This window comes from Rutilus rutilus, assembly GCF_951802725.1.
Source record: "Rutilus rutilus genome assembly, chromosome: 22".
Lineage (NCBI taxonomy): Eukaryota > Metazoa > Chordata > Actinopteri > Cypriniformes > Leuciscidae > Rutilus > Rutilus rutilus.
In genome coordinates this window covers 23,551,856-23,571,901 of record NC_140227.1, presented here as the reverse complement: position 1 = coordinate 23,571,901, position 20,046 = coordinate 23,551,856, and the positions used below count along the sequence as shown (strand labels likewise).

General features: G+C 36.3%; 1 protein-coding gene across 1 annotated transcript in view; it reads right to left on the bottom strand.

The window, feature by feature from the left end:
- The window catches only part of nhsb (Nance-Horan syndrome b (congenital cataracts and dental anomalies)), a 58,385-nt gene that overhangs the window by 5,772 nt on the left and 32,567 nt on the right, over positions 1-20,046 (bottom strand). Inside the window, exons 2-6 of the mRNA XM_084396150.1 lie at positions 5,542-5,694; positions 4,466-4,608; positions 1,566-1,628; positions 321-516; positions 86-217 (exon numbers count right to left, since the gene is read on the bottom strand). Coding sequence (XP_084252276.1) covers positions 86-217; positions 321-516; positions 1,566-1,628; positions 4,466-4,608; positions 5,542-5,694 — 687 coding nt within the window. The remainder of the gene's footprint in view (positions 1-85; positions 218-320; positions 517-1,565; positions 1,629-4,465; positions 4,609-5,541; positions 5,695-20,046) is intronic.

Below are 20,046 nucleotides of genomic sequence, written 5' to 3'. Positions count from 1 at the left end.
GTAATTAAACTAAAACTTTTATTTTTATATATAAAGTTCCTTTGATGAACTGGAACTTTAGATGGAAAGTATCAGCTGGCCATACCCATGTCTTGTTGAACCCGTTTGGGGATGCCAGTGATCGTTTTTCGCCTCCTGAGTTTCCGACGTCTCTGTAGAACTGACTGTGAGTGAACAAGAGAGCAGCGAGCACTGGCTTCTCTGTCAAATCCAACACCTGTGAAAAAAAACCCAAAAAAACAGACACTCAGTACCAGCTAAGCATATGTCATAGTCCTTTTTTGTGTTAGTTTGTATTGAATCTGAAATAGTTGCTTTACCAGAAACATTTATTGGAATTATACAGGATGAAATCACGTGTGAGTCATTCTTTACTCTCTCTTCTGGTGTGGGAAGAGGCAGGCCTTTGGACCAGTTTGTCTGTTTGTCCAGGGTGGTAGGTACATTGGGAACAGGACATTTAGGCCTATGGCTCATCACTGGCAATTCTCCATCTGTTTCTGTGTTGGTACCAGCCTAACATGGGATGATATTACAATGGTTAGCTCTATTTAGAACCAGATTGATGATTTAATATGTCAATCTAAATACACAGAATGTAAACACACAGTTGAATGTAAGAATAAAATGTTATCTACAGGATCACAAGATTTTATACAGTGGCCCCCAAAACATAAAAAAAAAAAAACGTATCACTTAATGTTTGAATTTCACAGCAAATATACAATAAAAATACAAAATAGCTAACTAAGTGCGAACTGATGCTTGACTTTTCCCTCAAAACTAACAATGAAGACATTTGGCAGCAACTATATAAAGTAGTCATGTACATACACATACATGTATTGTCAAAACAACACAGATAAATGGGAATAAGAAATGCAGCTTTGAGATGATGAGGCATAAAGCAATGGACAAGACATAGAGATTAGGTACTTCTTTAGAACAAGATAAAAACATGCAAATGTAAAAAATAATCTTTCATGAAGGTCAGGTTTCACCATAGAGAGTAAATAAGAAAGGAAACAGATGGAAAAATCATGAAAGAAATCTGTTTTATTTACACAAAAAGTAGCGGAATAGTATTCAACATCAAAGCAAAAGCTATAAGGAAGGATCTTACTATATCAGATCTCTCTGCAATGCCAAATGCAGTATATCACAGAAATATAGTAATATATTTATGTATTATATATGCATATTGTCCCAAATGATACTTAGCTGCCCAATTTAAAATGTTGTAAAATAACAAACTTATAAATTATCATTTATCATTTATATTATAGCACATATTCAATAACTAATTCTGGTTATAAATACAAAAATATCTTTACTTAATTATCATTAGGATTTACTCATACATGGAACTATGATGATGTTTTTAGCAATTCCAAATATGAATCTTTACAGATTATTTGCAAAAGAAGAGCAAACAAACTAAATAGCTAAACAGACATATTTACATACGGAGGAAGTCTTGTTCTAACATGATTAGGTTAGGACAAGGAGAAAAAGAAAATGTTAGGAGTTAGAGTTAACAAGCTGTCTTTAAGTGGGCAAAATACCTTTCTCATCCAAGGAATGAAGTTACAACACTGAACAGGGGAGGAGGAACGGGAGCGCTGATACTAAAATTAAAAGATGGAAAATAGAACTAAACCAATGACAAAAAAAAAAAAAATGGCATCATGTATTTGATTTCATAAATCAAAATAAAAGTCTGATGTGATGTTTTTATGAAGTCCATGGAGTGAACATGCTGTCAGGAAACAGGGACAACATATACACACTCTGGTTTGTGGTTCACATCTGCAACATACAAGCTGAAATGAAAGGTTGTAATCTGATGGAGAAGGAATTTACTAAATTTGATTGTTATGGAAGGATTTGAATCAATCTGGCATCCCCTGGGTTCCATTTTTACATCACAAAATGATGTAATTTACCTTTCTGAGGACGGGTTTGAATTCACCCTCCTTGGCCGGTCTCTCCTGCAGCAGTTAAATGTAAGGAACAATACAGATAAAGAACCCAGAATATATTTCACCCACCCTTGAAATCACATGCAGCAGCTAACTTCTTATGGATGTTACCTTATGAAAACATGTAAAACATTCAAAAGATGTAAAAAACAAAACAAATAATAATACATGTATAAAAAGACAAAAAAATAACCCTTACTCCAATCACCACATGGTAACATGTTTTCAGACCAACGTTTGAGTGTTCCTACACAACTCTTAGTTTAGATTCACTGTACATTCTCCAGTATACTGAGCGGTTGGACGAAGCAGCATTTTAAGGCCAATTCACACTGCACCGATAGACGCCGACCAATGGAGACAGTCACCAGATTACAGTCCGTCACTTCTCAGACATTCCAAAACCTGACAAACACTGATTCAACATGTTCAACATGGGGAAAACGAGAGCCGACCAGTGCCAACAGGGGGAACACACTGATCCGAAAAAACCCGGCGGTCGGTGCAGTGTGAACTGGCCTTTACAATATGCAATTATGCACTGACTCTTTAAAGGGATAGTTCACCCAAAAATGAAAATTCTATCATTGTTTACTCACCCTCAAGTTGTTCCAAACCTGTATGAGTTTCTTTGTTCTGCTGAACACAAAGGAAGATATTTGGAAGAATGTTTGTAACCAAATAGATCTCGGTCCCCATTGACTACCATAGTATATTTTTTTCCTACTATGGAAGTCAATGGGGACCGAGATCTGTTGATTACAAACGTTCTTCCAAATATCTTCCTTTGTGTTCAGCAGAACAAAGAAACTCATACAGGTTTGGAACAACTTGAGGGTGAGTAAATGATGACAGAATTTTCATTTTTGGGTGAACTATCCCTTTAATGTAAAAAAGAATGATAGGGCATTAAACGTGCATTATTGATCATTATAGCAATATTTGATCTATATTATTTAACATTCAATATTTTACATGCAGTAAAAAAAAATTATTTTCATGTCCCATACTGGACACTGAACACAGAATTTACGTAAAACAGAAAAAAAAGTAATTTGCCATTTAATATTTGGTTTATTAACTTTTTCATAATGTTTTGTAATGTTCTGGGGTCTTAGGAAGTCAAACAAAACCTTTTGAAACGTGACAAAATATGTTATAATGGGATGGTATCACAGAACAATACAATAAAAGCAAACAGATAGTCTTTACCTTCCTCTGGATAGTCTGCACATCACTCTCTCTAACGCTCCTCTCCTGGTGTGCATGGCAGGAGAGAGTGTGCTAGCTTAGGCCAAAAATATTTTGTTTGTCTTATAACAGTTTATGTTTTGCAAGATAAACAATTATAGTACTGGATTAGGTCACCACTTGACATTCTAAATACATTCTAGGTCCTTGAAACAAAACCAGCTGAGAACCACTGATCTTTGGACCTCCTCTCTATAGAGTGGTGCAAGACCCGGAAGACTGAATCGCCAGTGGTTCCCGCAAAATCTTCCAATGGGTTTTTATAATGAGGCTTTTTAATTTACAAGTTGCCGATACTTGAATGTTTTGTTCTACAGCATAAATTACACACACTCACACCCCAAACTTTCTGATTTAGTTACTTATTAGAAATATGTTTTTTTTAAATAAACATAACCGCTCCAAAATTTGCATTTTGTGTGTGTGTAATTAATGTTGTAGAACAAAACTTCCAAGTATCATCAACCTATGTTTACCAAAGTTCTAATTTTACTCATAAATTGAAAACCCCCATTATAAAAACCCACAGGAAAATCTCAAGGGAACCACTGGCGAATGAGTCTTCGGGGTTTTGACGTCATCCCTGCGTCCCAATTCAGAGGCTGCATCGCAGGCTGCGTTCGAAGGCCAACTGCGGGACGATGAAGACTGTCCAAATTCGAAGGCTCCTTCAAATGCAGCCTCCAAATGCATCCTTCATTTCCCGTGAAATGAAGGATACAACTGATGAATCCTTCGCGGCCTTGCCTACCCCAGAATTCATTGCAACAGTGACGACGGGATATTTTTGAGAGAAATTGCCGAATTACGCTTTTAAACGTAAGTATTGGGTTTCAACTTACTCAAATATCTAATGATAAAAATGTAAAAAAAAAAAAAAAAACGTTCAAATGTTGACTTATTTCTTACTAAGATGTGATTATATGTAGTTTATGCTCTTTATTATATACAGAAAAGGACCATGGTGAACATATTTAAACAGTTTTTGAACCCTGTTTTGTTTTCAGACAGTTTAATATAACTTTCAAAAAAGTCTAGAATAAACGTTACTGTCGCACATCAACGGCAGCAGTCACGGTTGCTAGGTGACAAGAACAATCCTCCATAGGCTAATCCGTAGCATTTAAAAATGTTCAGTCCAACCTTCACGGCCTTCGAAAGGATGCAGCCTTTGAATTGGGACGCAGCCTATATGTACTACATGAGTGGCGATTAAATGTTGTGTGCCTTACCACCAGGCGTGAGTGTCGCCCCCTCTGCTCCCGCCGTCTGAGTTTGTGAGCTGAAGGGAAGGTTGGCATGGGCGGGGCCACAGATATTGATATGGTGACCCGACCACGCTCTCTGCTGGTTGAACGCTGACGCTGCTGCTGGTCTGTAAAGTACACACACACACACACACACACACTTAAGTTCACTAAGCAATCAGTCTAAACTAAAGTGTGAATTATGACAACTTCTGTTTTACAGAATTTACAGACTGCCAACTGATAACTAAAATGTTTCATGTGTAGAAGGCCTCTAATGCATGCTGACAATGTAAAATCAATGTTCTGGTCACATTTTATGTGTAATTAATGTAAGTAAAATTGATTCAAGGGAAAAATATGAATTATGCTATGATGGTTCACATTTAGCTTAAGGCAGTGCCAGATCAAATTTCTTCATTTAAACACAAGGTGGCAGTATGAATCAGATGTATGAATCACTGAACTCCTCCAACATCTGCCTCTAAATGCATGTCATTTTTTCCCTTATACAGATAAATTAATATCTAATAGTATTTAATTGTTATTGATTATTATCATTATATAAAATGAATTATCTGATTATATAGATCCACATAAATTTCAAGTAAAATTTCAAACTCACTTATTTAAAAAGTGTGGTATGCAAATGTCAAATTATCTTCAAAGGAAAAATCTTTCCATACATACATAGAATTAAATAGATTTCAAAGGTGACATATAGCGAGACTGGAAGATGGAAGTGAGAGGTTAGTGACCTCTCACTAAGGTCAGAGGTTCATTTCCAGACTCAGTAACTTGATAAATGTTTATACAGATTGAGGACAACATAGAAACACTTTATTGATCCCAGAGGGGAACTCCAGGATCATAATTCTCATCTATCACCATTGTGGCCCTGGGCAGACCACTGAACCACAGGGGGAATTTGGTTACAATTGTTGTGATATAAGATACGTTTGGATGAAAAGAACTTTATAAAAAAAAAATCAAATGGCCATTTTGACCCCACTATGGTTTGAAACCCCAAAAAATATAGGCCCAAAAGCCTCACTCAGTACCTCTGTGCAGTGCCCGTAGGTTGAGCTTGGCATGTCGGTGTAAGTCCTCGAGACATGGTGGCCGTGTACAAGTGTGGAACAGATTGTGTTGCTGATTCCATGAAGCCTGATAGTGGGATGTCAGTTTACTCTCAATGTCCAGATTTGATACCGCTAGAGAGAAAAACAGAGAAATGACAATGTCAGGAATGTCAACAGAATCCCTATCGGAACATCTAAGAATCCAACAGTGAAAGAACAAGACCCTAAGAACATAGTAAAATTCCTACATTTTTTGTGCATTTGATTTGATTGAATATTATGTAATCCTTATCAGAACCCATTGTATTTGTACTGTGTTGGAATCACATGGAAACTCTTGAATAGTTCATGGTAATCACAAAGGACTTACAAATCCCCGAAATATATTTGTAAATTTGTGATGTTCTACAAACTGTGTTCTAAAAGAAATACTTATGTTGGAATCCTATAGGGCATTTCCATGAGGACCCTTCAGAATAGGCTCCAAATTATGAAGGAAACCCCGAAAAGGATCCTATAAAAACCCACAATTTTAAGGCATTTACCAAAACGTATTCAAGCCCCCCAAAATGAATGAACAATTGACTCAAAAGCTGTTTCATGGACAGGTGTGGGCTGTTCCTTCGTTTAAGCAGGTAAAAGGTCTGGATTCTGAGTGTGGTATTTGCATTTGGAAGCTGTTGTTGTAAACCCACATCATGCCGTCCAAAGGATCTCTCCATGGAAGTCAAACAGGTCATCATTAGGCTTTAAAAAAACACGAATCAATCAGACAGATAGCAGGAACAATAGGAGTGGCCAAATCAACAGTTTGGTACATTCTGAGAAAAAAAAAATGCAAAGGTGAGTTCAGCAACATAAAAATGCCTGGACGTCCACAGAAGACAACAGAGATGATTGCAGGATCCACGCTATGGTAAAGAAAAACCCATTCACAACATCCAGCTAAGTGAAGAACACTCTCCAGGAGCTAAACTTGTCATCGTCAAAAGTCTATGATCAAGAGCAGACTTCACGAGAGAAAAACACACTGTCAAGCCTCAAGAATAAAAAAGCCAGATTAGACTTTGCCAAAAAAACATCTAAAAAAAATCCTGACCAGTTCTGGAAAAGCGCTCTTTGGACAGATGAAACTAAGCTCAACCTGTACCAGAATGAACAGAAGAAAAAGGTATGGAGAAGGCTTGGAACAGCTCATGATCCAAAGCATACAACATCATCTGTAAAACACGGTGGAGGCAGTGTGATGGCATGGGCATGCATGGCCTCCAGTGGCACTTATTGATAATGTGACAGAAGACAGAAGCAAGTCTATAGGGATATACTGTGACTGTCTGCCCAGATTCAGCCAAATCCAGTAAAGTTAATTGGACGGCGTTTCACGGTACAGATGGACAATGATCCAAAACACTCCAGAAGCAATCCAGGAGTTTTTGAAGGAAAATAAGTGGAATATTCTGCAATGGCCAAGTCAAAAACCTGATTTTTAACCCGATCCAGCATGCATTTCTTTTTACTGAAGGCAAAGCTAAAGGCAGAAAGACCCACAAACAAACAACAACTGAAGACAGCTGCAGTTAAGGCCTGGCAAAGCATCAGAAAGGAGGAAACACAGTGTTCGGAAACGTCAGTGGGTTCCAGACTTAAGGCAGTCATTGCCTGCAAAGGATTCTCAAACAAAATATTAAAAAATAATGGTAACAATTCCTAAACTTTTTACTTGAATAAAGTCTGCACTTCAACTTCATCTTGATTGTATCATTTTTATTTTATTCTGGTTTCATAAAGAGCCAACATTATTAAAACTGTGCCTGTGTCCAAACATATATATATATATATACAGTGCTATGCATAAGTTTAGACACCCATGCTAAAGTTGACTAAAAATAAGAAATCATCTTTTGGAAATTGAACTTAATGCCTTAATTTAAAAAATTAGGAAAAATCCAACCTTTAAGGACACCAATTTTCTTTGTGAATGAATAATGTATCGTAAATAAATAAATGTTCTTCCTTAAAATACAGGGTGCATAAGTTTGGACACCCCTATGTTAAATTCCCATAGCGGCAGGCAGATTTTTATTTTTAAAGGCCAGTTACTTCATGGATCCAGGATACTATGCATCCTGATAAAGTTCCCTTGGCCTTTGGAATTAAAATAGCCCCACATCATCACATAGCCTTCACCATACCTAGAGATTGGCATGGTTTTATTTCAGTTAGCCTAATAGCTAGTTTGATTTGCATTGAGAGATGATCTTATGGAAAGTAACCCATGCCAATCTCTAGGTATGGTGAATGCTATGTGATGATGTGGGGCTATTTTAATTCCAAAGGCCAAGGGAACTTTATCAGGATGCATAGTATCCTAAATTTTTTTTTTTTTTAAATACTTAAAAATAAAAATCTGCCTGCCTCTATGGGAATTTAACATAGGGGTGTCCAGACTTATGCACCCTGTATTTTAAGGAAGAACATTTATTTATTTACGATACATTATTCATTCACAAAGAAAATTGGTGTCCTTAAAGGTTGGATTTTTCCTAATTTTTTAAATTAAGGCATTAAGGTCAATTTCCAAAAGATAATTTCTTATTCCTCTTTTTAGTCAACTTTAGCATGGGTGTCTAAACTTATGCATAGCACTGTATATATATATATATATATATATATATATATATATATATATATACACACACACACACACACATTTTTATATATATATGTATATGTATTATTTTAAATTATATATTAATATATATATATATATATATATATATATATATATATATATATATATATATATATATATATATATATATATATATATATAACTAAATATTTTTATTTCTAATAAAATACCTTACTTTAAAAGTTTCTATTTATCAAAGAATCCTAAAAAATTATGATAATAATAAGAAATGTTTCTTGAGCACCAAATCAGCATTAGAATGATTTCTGAAGTATCATGTGACACTGAAAACTGGAATAATTTCAGCTTTTCCATGACAGAAATAAATGACATGAAAATAATATTCACAATATTAATGTTTTTGCTGTATTATTATTATTTTTTTATCAAATTAATGCAACCTGGGTGAGCAGAAGAATACTTAAAAGAAATCTTACAGGCCCAAACTTTTTAACGGTAGTGTATGTTTCAATTTTCATTCACTGTAATCAATATTATGGATTACAATACAACAAATGACATTCTGAGATGAAGGTGGAAGACGGCTTCATTAGTATTTCCCCCTCTATCTTTTTCTCTTTTGCCCAGCTTCCTGTCTCCTCCTCTCTTCTATAAAGGAGCATCTGCCCATCAGTATTCAATGCACAGTGGTCCCCTTGAACTACCCAGAGTCATCTGTATCCAAGCAACCCTTCATATCTAATTTACAATGAATTAGCAGATCCTTATCAGGCCGTGATCAGCAGAATAATACCCGAAATGCATTTCCTCTCTTAGAAGACCACAGAGAAAAGGTGGAGGGCTGATGATGATGGTTGCTTAGAAAAACACTGGATTTTAAAGCAACAAACCCTTTGTTGTATGTAAATGGAACAAATGTCTTAGGACATATGACTCGAAAGTGTAATACAAAACAGAAGTGGCTTCTCATGGAAGGGTCTGGGAAAAAAATTTCCCCAGACTCACATGAAGGGTTTTCCTGAAGGACGCCCCAAAGGGCTCTTATGTTCCTGCAAGCTATGTCTAAATATGATGCAGATAGTTCAAGCTGACAGTCAGAGAGAAAACATTTTAGTGCTTATTAACCATGAGGTAAACCATGACAATAGCCCAGTCTTTTACAGAAATGAACACAAGGCATCTCTCTCTATAACCTTAACTCTAAACACAAGCAAAGAACCATTAAAATGAACAATGTTTTTGAGTGGTTTTACTCAGCAATGCTAACCTGATCAACTAGTTAAAGACTAATTCTGCTAGTAAAGTGTCTGTATTAAAGGGAAATCAAATGTCACTTGCCCAAGTTAACTTAAAATAACTCGTATAAAGATATTTTATGTAGTTGCCAGTGGAAACTTAATTGTATTACTTAGATTTAAATTTCAGCTTAATATTTCAGATAGGCTTTAACTACTTGTCTCTTAAACACATGTGATTGACACATCACTGATGTATTCAGACCTGAGCTAGTGAGTGGAATTTAAATCTGGATTAAGTGCATTCATGCTTCAATTGAAATTAAGAGCCTCCCATTGATAGTCTCCAATAATACTTTGTCTCTGGGAGTAGGCCAGTTTTTGCTTCATCTACTTAAAGCTGCAGTTCGTAAGTTTCAAAATGAACAAAATGTACATAATAAGCGAGTACACCATGAATCCATTTTCCAAACCGTGTTTTTGTCTTATCCTGAATCACTACGGTGCACCTATAATAAGTGTTTATATTCGGAGTATTTTAGAATGGTTCGGGTCGTACCGCTGCGGAGTAGACCAGTACCCGCTACAATGTTCTTCCGCAAGTTCTGTTTATCAACCGCTAGAGCGCCAAAAGTTACGGTTTTACATTTTTTCAGTCCTGTAAGCAATATAGAAAATAAACTACTTCACTGTCTTTACTGACATCAAACATTTGAATGGTATACATATTTATAATATAGAGAATGCAATACCAGAATTCATTGCGACAACCTTAAAATACATATAATTATATTTATACCTGTACATGATTATACATAAACGTATACACATACATGATTATACATAAGTGTTATAGGCCTACATATACATGATTATACGTAAACGTATATATATACATGATTATACAGAAACGTTATACATATACATGATTATACAGAAACATATATTTAATTAAATACCAAGTTGGTGTTTTGATCTAAGCCCTACCCCACACGCTCCTCATCTCTCCTCCCCTCCATTTGAACGTGTGCTGTAATGATGTGTGAATGCGGTGAACAGACTATTACTCAGCACTGCTCTGCTGTTCTTTTCGTTTCTGCCTCGCATTATCAAGCACTGATCCTCATGCGGCACATGCGTGACCTGACCTCTATTGTGCACGCTCTGTAATCATTCCCTCTGCAATTTTGGACAAGACATTCAATTGTAAATGAGTTCAGTTGAAGAGGAAGTATGCTTTGTATGAAACATAGTAGGGTAGAGTTACATGTAGCATGTTGTAAGATAATAGTCTGAGACTCTTATTATGCCATTAGTCACAGTTAAGGGGCATTTTTTAAATAAACTCAAAGCGCACATGGTTTTCATGCATGTCTTCAATGAGCAGTACACAATTTAAACCACAAAAGCATCAAAAGTCTCAATGTAAAGTGCCATTGAACACCGCAGTTACGGGAGAGTTCGATTCACGTAGAGGTCAGTGCTTATTGAGCAAGCAGTACGCTGCAGTATAATTGCACCAGAATGCGAAGTAAATGAGTTAAAACGATGGTCATCTATATTGTAGTTCATGAACTACCTGCATTCACCTCTGCAGGGAACCTAGATCACTATCCTTGTCTGAAATCTAGTCGTCTTACCTGTTGTGCCTGCTCTCTGGCCTGTGTTTTTACTACCCCTCTTTGTCCTCCTCCTTTTTTTCAAGCCACAGCCAGGTATCTTCCTCTGAGAGTTACCCATCTCTCCCTGGACTGAGCATACAGAATGAAGGAGTGAAGGATTCTGCTAGAACTACTGCAAGACTGGGAGAGCTGCTCTCTCTCTCTCTCTCTCTCTCGCTCTCTCTCTCTCTTTTCTTTCGTTCTGTCTCCAGCAGGTGCACAGTCAGCAATGTGAGTCAGGACTCTGCCAGCAGCAAAGCGAAGAAAAAGTACTGACAAATCTCTAATTAGTTGCACAGAAGGACAATACAGAGAAAAAGGTTCTAATTAAAATAATGAAACTATCAAAATATTCACTGTTATACAACCATACCATACCCTATACAATCAAGAATCCACTTAATACAACACAATCCTGCCTCGAAAATATCACAGCTCCATCTTGGTGGAAGAAAATTTCACACTGGGATCTGACATCAACATGCGACTATTCTGAATGTTGAAGTATAGATTTTTTTTCTTTATTGAAAGAATTTAAAATTAGTTTTTCATATCTGATATGGCTCAAAAGCCTTTTTTTAATTATTTTTTTTATAAATATGTCCTTTATGTTTATCAAGGCTGCATTTATTTGATCAAAAATCCTATAAAAACAGCAATACTGTAAAATATTATTACAATTTAAAATAACTTCTATATAAGTATAATTTGTTCCTGTGATGCCAAAGCTGAAATTTCAGAAGCTGTGACTCCAGTCTTCAGTGTCACATGATCATTCAGAAATCATTCTGCATATGCTGATTTGGTGCTCAAGAATTCGTTATTATTATTATCATTTTCAGGATTCTTTGATGAATAGAAACTTTTATTTGACATTTATTTGAAATAGAACATAATCAATTACGTTTGATCAATATAAATGTGTCCTAGCTGAATAAAAGTATTAATTATTCAATTTAATTCAAATAAATTAACGGTTGTGTATTGGCTATTGGTTATTAGTCTATACTGATTACAAAATAAAAATGCTCACCATAAAAGATCTCTAACATGCTTCACAACACAACATTTTTTACAAATGTAGGCCAATAACGAACCATTCGAATACAGTAAATCAACCCCCCCCCAAAAAAAAGGAAAAATATGGCTTTCAAATAATTAAAAACTCAATGAAACACCTATGAATTAATGTGAGGTTCCTTTTTTTTTTTTTTTTTGCTATAATTTATCGGATTTAACATATCAGCTTATTTTACTTATCAGCTTGATATCGCTAAAATGAACATCAATATGACCGCCAATGTATTGGGCATTTCTAAAAACTTTGCAAAGTAAAAGAAACCAGACTACATTGAATTGCATTCACGCAACACAAATCATCATTGCAGTTCTTCTTTTATATACAGATGCTCTAGTCATTAGCAGTCGGAGCGCTAGCGTAGTTGAATCTAGGTCAAGCTTGCCTAGCAGAGAAAGACATTGCTGAGATCTTGCTGGGGAAAATCAAATAGTGAATTTATCTATTGGTAGACTTAATATTAAACAAAAACATGAGAGACCCTCATTCACTAACTGATCAATGATAAATACATTTATTACATAAAAGCAGATTGTTAGCTGTAGCCGTCCAGCTGCCTGCTGTATGGATGGAGATAGACTCTCGCTGATGGGGGCTGGGGACTCTGTGTCTCACAGCTGGTCCCTCTGCAGGAGAGCTTAATACCCACTGATACTACACAGCACTAACAAGTCTATAGATCTATTAATATATCTGAACCTCTTCAAGGAGCACTTTCCTTCCCATACAGCAGGGGATCCCAATGTTTACACCGGTTGAACCTCTTGTGACCTGTTTTATTATTACGTTCCAACTGATGTGCCAAGATACTTAGAGTAAATGTAACATTTTAAGAAGCCGTTTTTGTATATAAATTAGCGAAAAATTATATTATTATTTGATTTAATTTTAACACATTATCTATCAATCTCATGAACAGTGTTAGGGGTAATGCATTACATGTATCGTGAGTGATGTAATCAGATTACTTTTTCCAAGTAACTAGGAAAGTAACTCATTAGACTACTTTTAAATTTATAACAAAATATCTGAGTTACTTTTTCAAATAAGTAACGCAAGTTACTTTGTTTTCCTATTTATTGACTGACACCTCTCTTGTCCCTGAACGATTTGTTTGAGCTGCGCCCTCTACTGTACAGGCATGAAATAGCATTTCCTTCAGCCCGAGGCTTATGCATTTCAATTTTGGTGTGAAAGGTGTCAAAAACAAAAAAGCAAGCCCAGCCCAGGTGAAAAAAAAGTATGGGTAACAAATTTCTTTCCATAAAAGTAACTAAGTTATGCAATTAATTATTTTTTAGGGAGTAACGAAATACTGTTATGAAATACTTTTAAAAGTCATGTCAACTGGTGACCTAACATGGTACCAAAACTGGTGTATTTTCATATACTGTACACTATTGTTCAAAGGTTAGTGGTCAGGAAGTTTTTTTTGGGGGGGGGGTGAAAAAAGGACGTGTAAAATGTATCAAAAGTGAAAGTAAAGACTTGTATATTGTTGCAAAAATAAGTGATAAGTGACATGCAATATAAATAAATTAAAGGTTTCCCATGGATGTGCTTACATGCAATTTACTCCTAGGTATAATTTGTGTAATGCATGAAACGTATATAAACCAAGACCATGGAAGAGGAAGGCTAAACATCAAGACACAGTACAACTCATACATTTATAATTTATTTATATCCCAAAGGTAAACACAGAGCTATTTACGCAGATGCGTGTTTCCTTTAATCCAAAGCAGTTCATCCTAAAAGTAAATCCCCACCCTCCACTTAAAGGGGGTCTCTGATAAGATGAGCCTGATTTGAGGGCACCATGGCTGGCTTGAGGGGCCCTGTGGAGACTTGACTTATAGACCTTTACAAATGAGCCATAGCAGAATCACTGAAGCATGAGGACTGACCGCCGCCTCCTGTAGTGCTGACCACTGCACTGCTCCGCACACACACACACACACACACATACACACACACACACACACACACACACACATTTTAAAACCAAACTCAGCTTATAACAGTCAAAGATTATGGGTGAGGATCAAGCATCCATTTTTTTAAAAGCTACTTATTCACTTTGATTCCTGTTTTAGGTCCATCATTCATTCTGAACCTTTTTCTCCACAAATAATAGAAGAGAGTAATAAACAGATTTCAGACAGAGGACAAGATAAGCAGATCAGATGGGCTGTTGAGTTTATATGTAGGGCATCTCTCTCTCTCTGTCTCTCTGTCTCTCTCTCTCACACCCTTAATAGACTCTACTTACTGCCAGTGTGTCAGTTTAATAATTCAGATTTTCTTAAAGGGATAGTTCACCCAAATATCAATTCTGTCATGTTGTTCCAAACCTATATGCCGTTATTTTCCCATGTCTTCATCTGTTTTTCGAAGATTCTTCACATTTCTATTGCATAAAATGACAGTTGACACTTCACAGTGACTGGATGTCAAAAAGCATCATAAAACCACCACAAAAGTAGTCCAAAAAACTTGTGCACTACAATCCAAGTCCTCTGAAGCAATACAATAGATATATGGACTACGTTTGCAGTGTTTTTGTCCTTTTTGAGGCATAATAACCGTCATTGTATGGTGAAAAGCTGTGTGACGATTCTTTAAAGTGTCTCACTATAAGTTAACTATAAATATAAAAATAACAGCATGCAGGTCTGAATCAACACAAGCGTTAGTATATAATGACATAATTTTCATTTTTGCGCAACTATTCTTATAATCAACACCCTAAATTCAGATCCTTTGGAGGATCATTTCTTTTTAATAGATGTGTCAAATCACCAACCCTGCATGCTCCCCACACCACACATACATAAACTATGGAAATGACAATGCCACACAAACCTCTGAATTCATATACCAGATTCAGATGTTCGGATACAAATTCGTCTATGAAAATATTGTAATTGTTATGTTACGATGTGGAAGCTGACGTTATCGAGTATGTCACTCACTTTGCAATAAGAAATTGCCCCCAAAAATCAAAGGGCGTGAAAATGCCCCAATATGAGTTTTTGTCTTATATTTCTATAATGATATTATATTACACAAGCAAGAGTGCGTTTTTTCACGAATATCAGCATAATTGCAAATGTGATATTGATTTTTATACAACTGTTCAATAAACAAGAAGTTAATATTGTAAGTTATATTTAGACACAATTTTGTAAAGATTAGGCTCTTTTTGCTCTATTTTGTCAATGAAAATAGTTCCAAACAAAGCCGCAATAGAACTGCTGTGTCTCTCTGTTCCTGAATCATCTGTTTGAACGAATCAGTTAAATGCATGATTCAATGACTCACTCGATAAGACTTAGGCAGTTTTTTTTCAAATTGAGTATCATTTCATTTCATAAAAAAAAAAAATCCTATTTCAATATTCAAATTATTAATAATATTGTTAACATCAAAATATATTTTTGTCAATATTGCACACCCATAATACAATGCAGGGAATAAAGCTCAGCCAGCTAAAGCCTCCATGGAAAAGAAAGACAACAGTCGATCAGCATCGCCAACGCTGTAATTCAGCATGCAACAACACAGCACTTTACGGTTTACACAAATGCATGATCCAACATGTCACACCAAACATGGACAGACAGTCTGTGTGACAGAGACATCATCACTATGGCAGGCAAAAACAATCTCAGATAGAGAAATAACAAGGTGGATGAGTGAAAATGGTTTGAAAGTAAATCGTACACACATTTTTTTCAGTGTATTCCAGGAAAGAGAGAAACATTAGACAAGAAGAAGAGATGCCGTTATATAATAGAGTTCGGACTGTCAAAATATACCAAACAGTAACTGATCTGTCTATACACGAGCTACATTATTTCACAAACAATATAAAAATGAATAGCAATTTAAACCACAGGAAGAGAGAGAACAGAATTCTATGACTGGACGAGCTGGAAAGGAATGCACGGAGGGACGTACCTCTGGATCTGACAGGAACACAGCAGGCAAAAGCCATTGTTCAGGAGGAACAGCTACGCCAACTGTCCCTTAGCCAGGTCAGCCGCCCTTCAACACTCATTCCGTTCATCTTCATGCATGCTAGCGCACAAGCTCACCTGCTGCGGTTAGCAGCCGTCAGACACATAAACAGACTAACCCTTACACCAGAGTAAGCCCATCTGCAGCATCTGCACTTACACTGCTCCATCTCCACCTCAAGTCCCCCCCCATTTCTAGGGGCATAATGCAGGTGGTACAGTCTAGTCTGCACTCTGTTTGCCCTTAATCTTCTAACGGGCCAGTGTAAGAGCTGCTCCAAAGGGGGATTTCAATCGGGAATACAAAAAGAAGGGTGTTTTGATATGATTATTCCTGGAAAATCGTGAAATTCGTTGTATGCCCATAAATTAGCTATACATCCATCCAGAGGAGTTTCTGAAGAATTATTTGTGGAATTTAAGATTGTTTAAAATAAATCCTACACCATTTTTTTATGACAGGGAAGAAAAAAAACCATCAAAGATGGAAACATCTTTCAGGAGTTTGGATCATCAAAAGTAATTGATATAGAAGAATTAATGAGCTGCATTATCTCACGATATTAAAATGAACAGCAAATGTAACCACAATCATGAATGCAATATGGAACAATAGGACTGGTATAAAGGCAAAAGAAAAAAGCTTTTCTGTCTATAAATAAACTATAGGGCCTAATCCAGTTAGGAGCTGAGGAGTATTTTATTAAAATAGTCCTCATACATAATCATTCATACATAAAAGTCTTTTCAGCACAAAGTAACTGATACAAATAAAACTCTAAACGTTGTATTATGTCATAATAATAGCTTGTCGCTTGGTGTAGACATCAAAGTGAATGAGAGCCCCCATGTGTGCATATTTGAGAAGTGAACATCCTTGTGTGCATGTGTGAGCATGCATTTGAGTGTGTGTGTGTGTACTTGTACGACTATCTTTGTGAGGACCAGTTTGAGTTTAAGACCAAGAAAGTAAAGGGGGACATTTTGGCCGGTCCTTAGTTTTAGGGACAAGGTTATAATTAACCTTGGGTAATGGTTTGGGTTAGGCACATAGATTTGATGGGTAAGGTTAAGGAGTTGGAGATTGCATTGTGTCAATGAATGTCCTCACAAAGAGTTGTACAAAAATGTGTGTGTGCGATTGAACCGTACACACCGCAGTCCTGGAATAATACAGACCTTCCCGCTAATCCATGTTAATCTGGTCATCCTGTGCCTGTGACCTTGGCTTCAAATGGACTGACAGTAGGAGAGCGTTTAGTACAGACAGAATCACGTTGGCAAACATAAAAACACAGGTTTGACCGCTTGGTCCGGCAGCTTGTGGCTCTGCAAGATGCCCATTAACAGCGCATATTCACAAGCCAATATGGCAATTGCAATGACAGGCGTCTGAGGTGAAATTGAGTTTATGTGTGATTTTTGTGGTCAGTTTAACTGCAACATGCATGTAAAAGCAGAGCAGATAGTTGATGACAAGGAGCATTAAAGGAGCATAATGCATAAAGCATAAAAGGAGCATTTGCAGCATTGTCTGACAATGGTGTGATGCCTAAATGCACACTTTATCGTTTGCAGACTTGCAAAAGTCACAAGACATGGGTGGTACTATGGCTTCCGCGTGGCCCGCATGGAGCACACCTGTTCTATTCTTCCCTCATCCTCTCTCGAGTCACACCCTTCCTCTGCCTTTTGCTCGCTTTAATATCACATTTTATGTGTGCGAAAACAGACCAGAAACATGCCTGGAATGCACTAGTTCCCATCAAACACCTCTCTTTTTTGCTATTTCTTTAGATATGCACCATTTTCTTGGAGCTAAAAATCATTACCACTGTTCAGAAAGTCTTAAATGTCATGGCTTAAAAAATAAAAAAAAGAGTCTAACAGCTGTTGCGTTTCTCTATCCGGAATACTCTAGCTCTTTTTCCAGGGATCACTCTTCTTATCTGCTTCCCCATCTGTATTTCTGGCCACACACTCACATTTACTACTTGCATTGGTATTTCTACTTTCTAAATCATGAAAGTGTGGGTATGTGGGTTTGCATGTGTAAGAATTTCGTTTTATCACACTCTGCTTTGATTTATCTGGGACTGAGGGTGATTTGTGATCCTGCACTCGCAGAAAAAAAGGTACAAAAGCTGTCATCGGGGCGATACCCTTTCAAAAGGTGCATATTAGTACCTTAAAAGGTACATATTGGTACCAAGTGTACATATAGTACCTAAATGGTAAATATTAAAATCTTTTTAAAGGGGACCATCCTAGTGACAGCTTTTGTACCATGTTTTTCGGAGAGTGTTTGATCCATGTTGCAAGACTGAACTGAAGATACTTAGTATGTATACAAATTTGAGTATGTAGACCTGTACACAAAATAATAAAAAAAGAAAAGATGCCAGCTCAATTTATGTAATAAGCTTACATCAGGAAAGTGACTTTAAAGCAGGTAAAAGTTAAGGAAACGTGCATATTCATATGAATTTTAATCAACTTAAATTTGGAGAAAACTATAAAAGTAAATAAAATAATTTTAACTACTATAATAATAATAACCCAATTTAAGCTGAATGATTAAATGGATGGTGATGCACTTTGTTTGGTTAATTAAAAAACAATAAGTGATGAAAATAATATGTTGGGATTTTAATCCAGGTTTGTCAATCAAAAAACTATATTTTCTCAACACTGGCCCCTAGTGCTGAAAAGGAGACAAGGCTAGTTGCAGCTCAAAACTCCTTATTTTCACATGCTATATAAAAGAATGCTGAATTCAACAAAAATGTAAAATGGTAAGATTAATGTTTAAAAAAAAATCTTTTATTATTCAACATACAATTAATAGGCCTACAATCCAATATATGTAAATTAATTGACAAATTTGTTTCTCTTTATAGATAATAGAGAGAGAGAGAGATGGAGAAAAAGCAGTCTGAGGGAGAGAGAGTTATCAGTGTTTGAGATCAGTGTCACAGACACCTCTAGGATAAACGGGTGGTAATTTGTCATTTTACAGCACAGGATCACAGAGCCAGGACACCTCAGCTCCTCCTCCTCTGCCATCACCTGAGTTCCCAGCAGGATGTGGCTATCACACTGAGGCTAATTATGCTAATCACATAACTACCTCCAGACATGACCCTTTTGAAGCCCACCTTACGACGGGATGTCTGCTGCAAGTGCGCACATGCAGAATTTGAAATGGAGACAGCGTAAGGAAATTGTGCTGTGGAAACAATGTTTATGAGAGTAGCTAAAAGTTAGCTAAACAAGCTAGACTGAGAAACCTGCCACTAGCAGAACCAAACAAAGTGACAAAAATAATCATAATAATTTTAAAAAAATGTGACGGATGTCCTAAACATTACACTGAAATGCATAGGAATGCTAACAGATAGCTTTCTCCAGGTACTGTAGACCGAGGCAATGCCACAGCGTCAGGCCGCTAGGCTAACTAACAAAGCATTGTTGAAAGCACCACAGTGTTTACACTCTTAAGAGAACTCGACCAACAAACAGCTACTTATAGTCATCTCTGCATCCCTTAAACTGGGATTGTTGAAAGTATTTTAAAAAAAAGAAAAAAAAAGACTTCACTTTTAAACAGTAGGCAGAGCTCATATGCTACATTGGACATGTACCATGGTTCAAAGTTTTGAGGTCAGTAAAATTTCTTATGGTCACCGAGGCCGAAAATACAGGATTAACAGTAACATTGTGAAATATTATTACAATTTAAAATAAAAGTTTTCTATGTGAATATATTTTTGAAATGTTATTTAAGCATGTGATGGCAAAGCTGAATATTCAGCATCATTACTCCAGTCTTCAG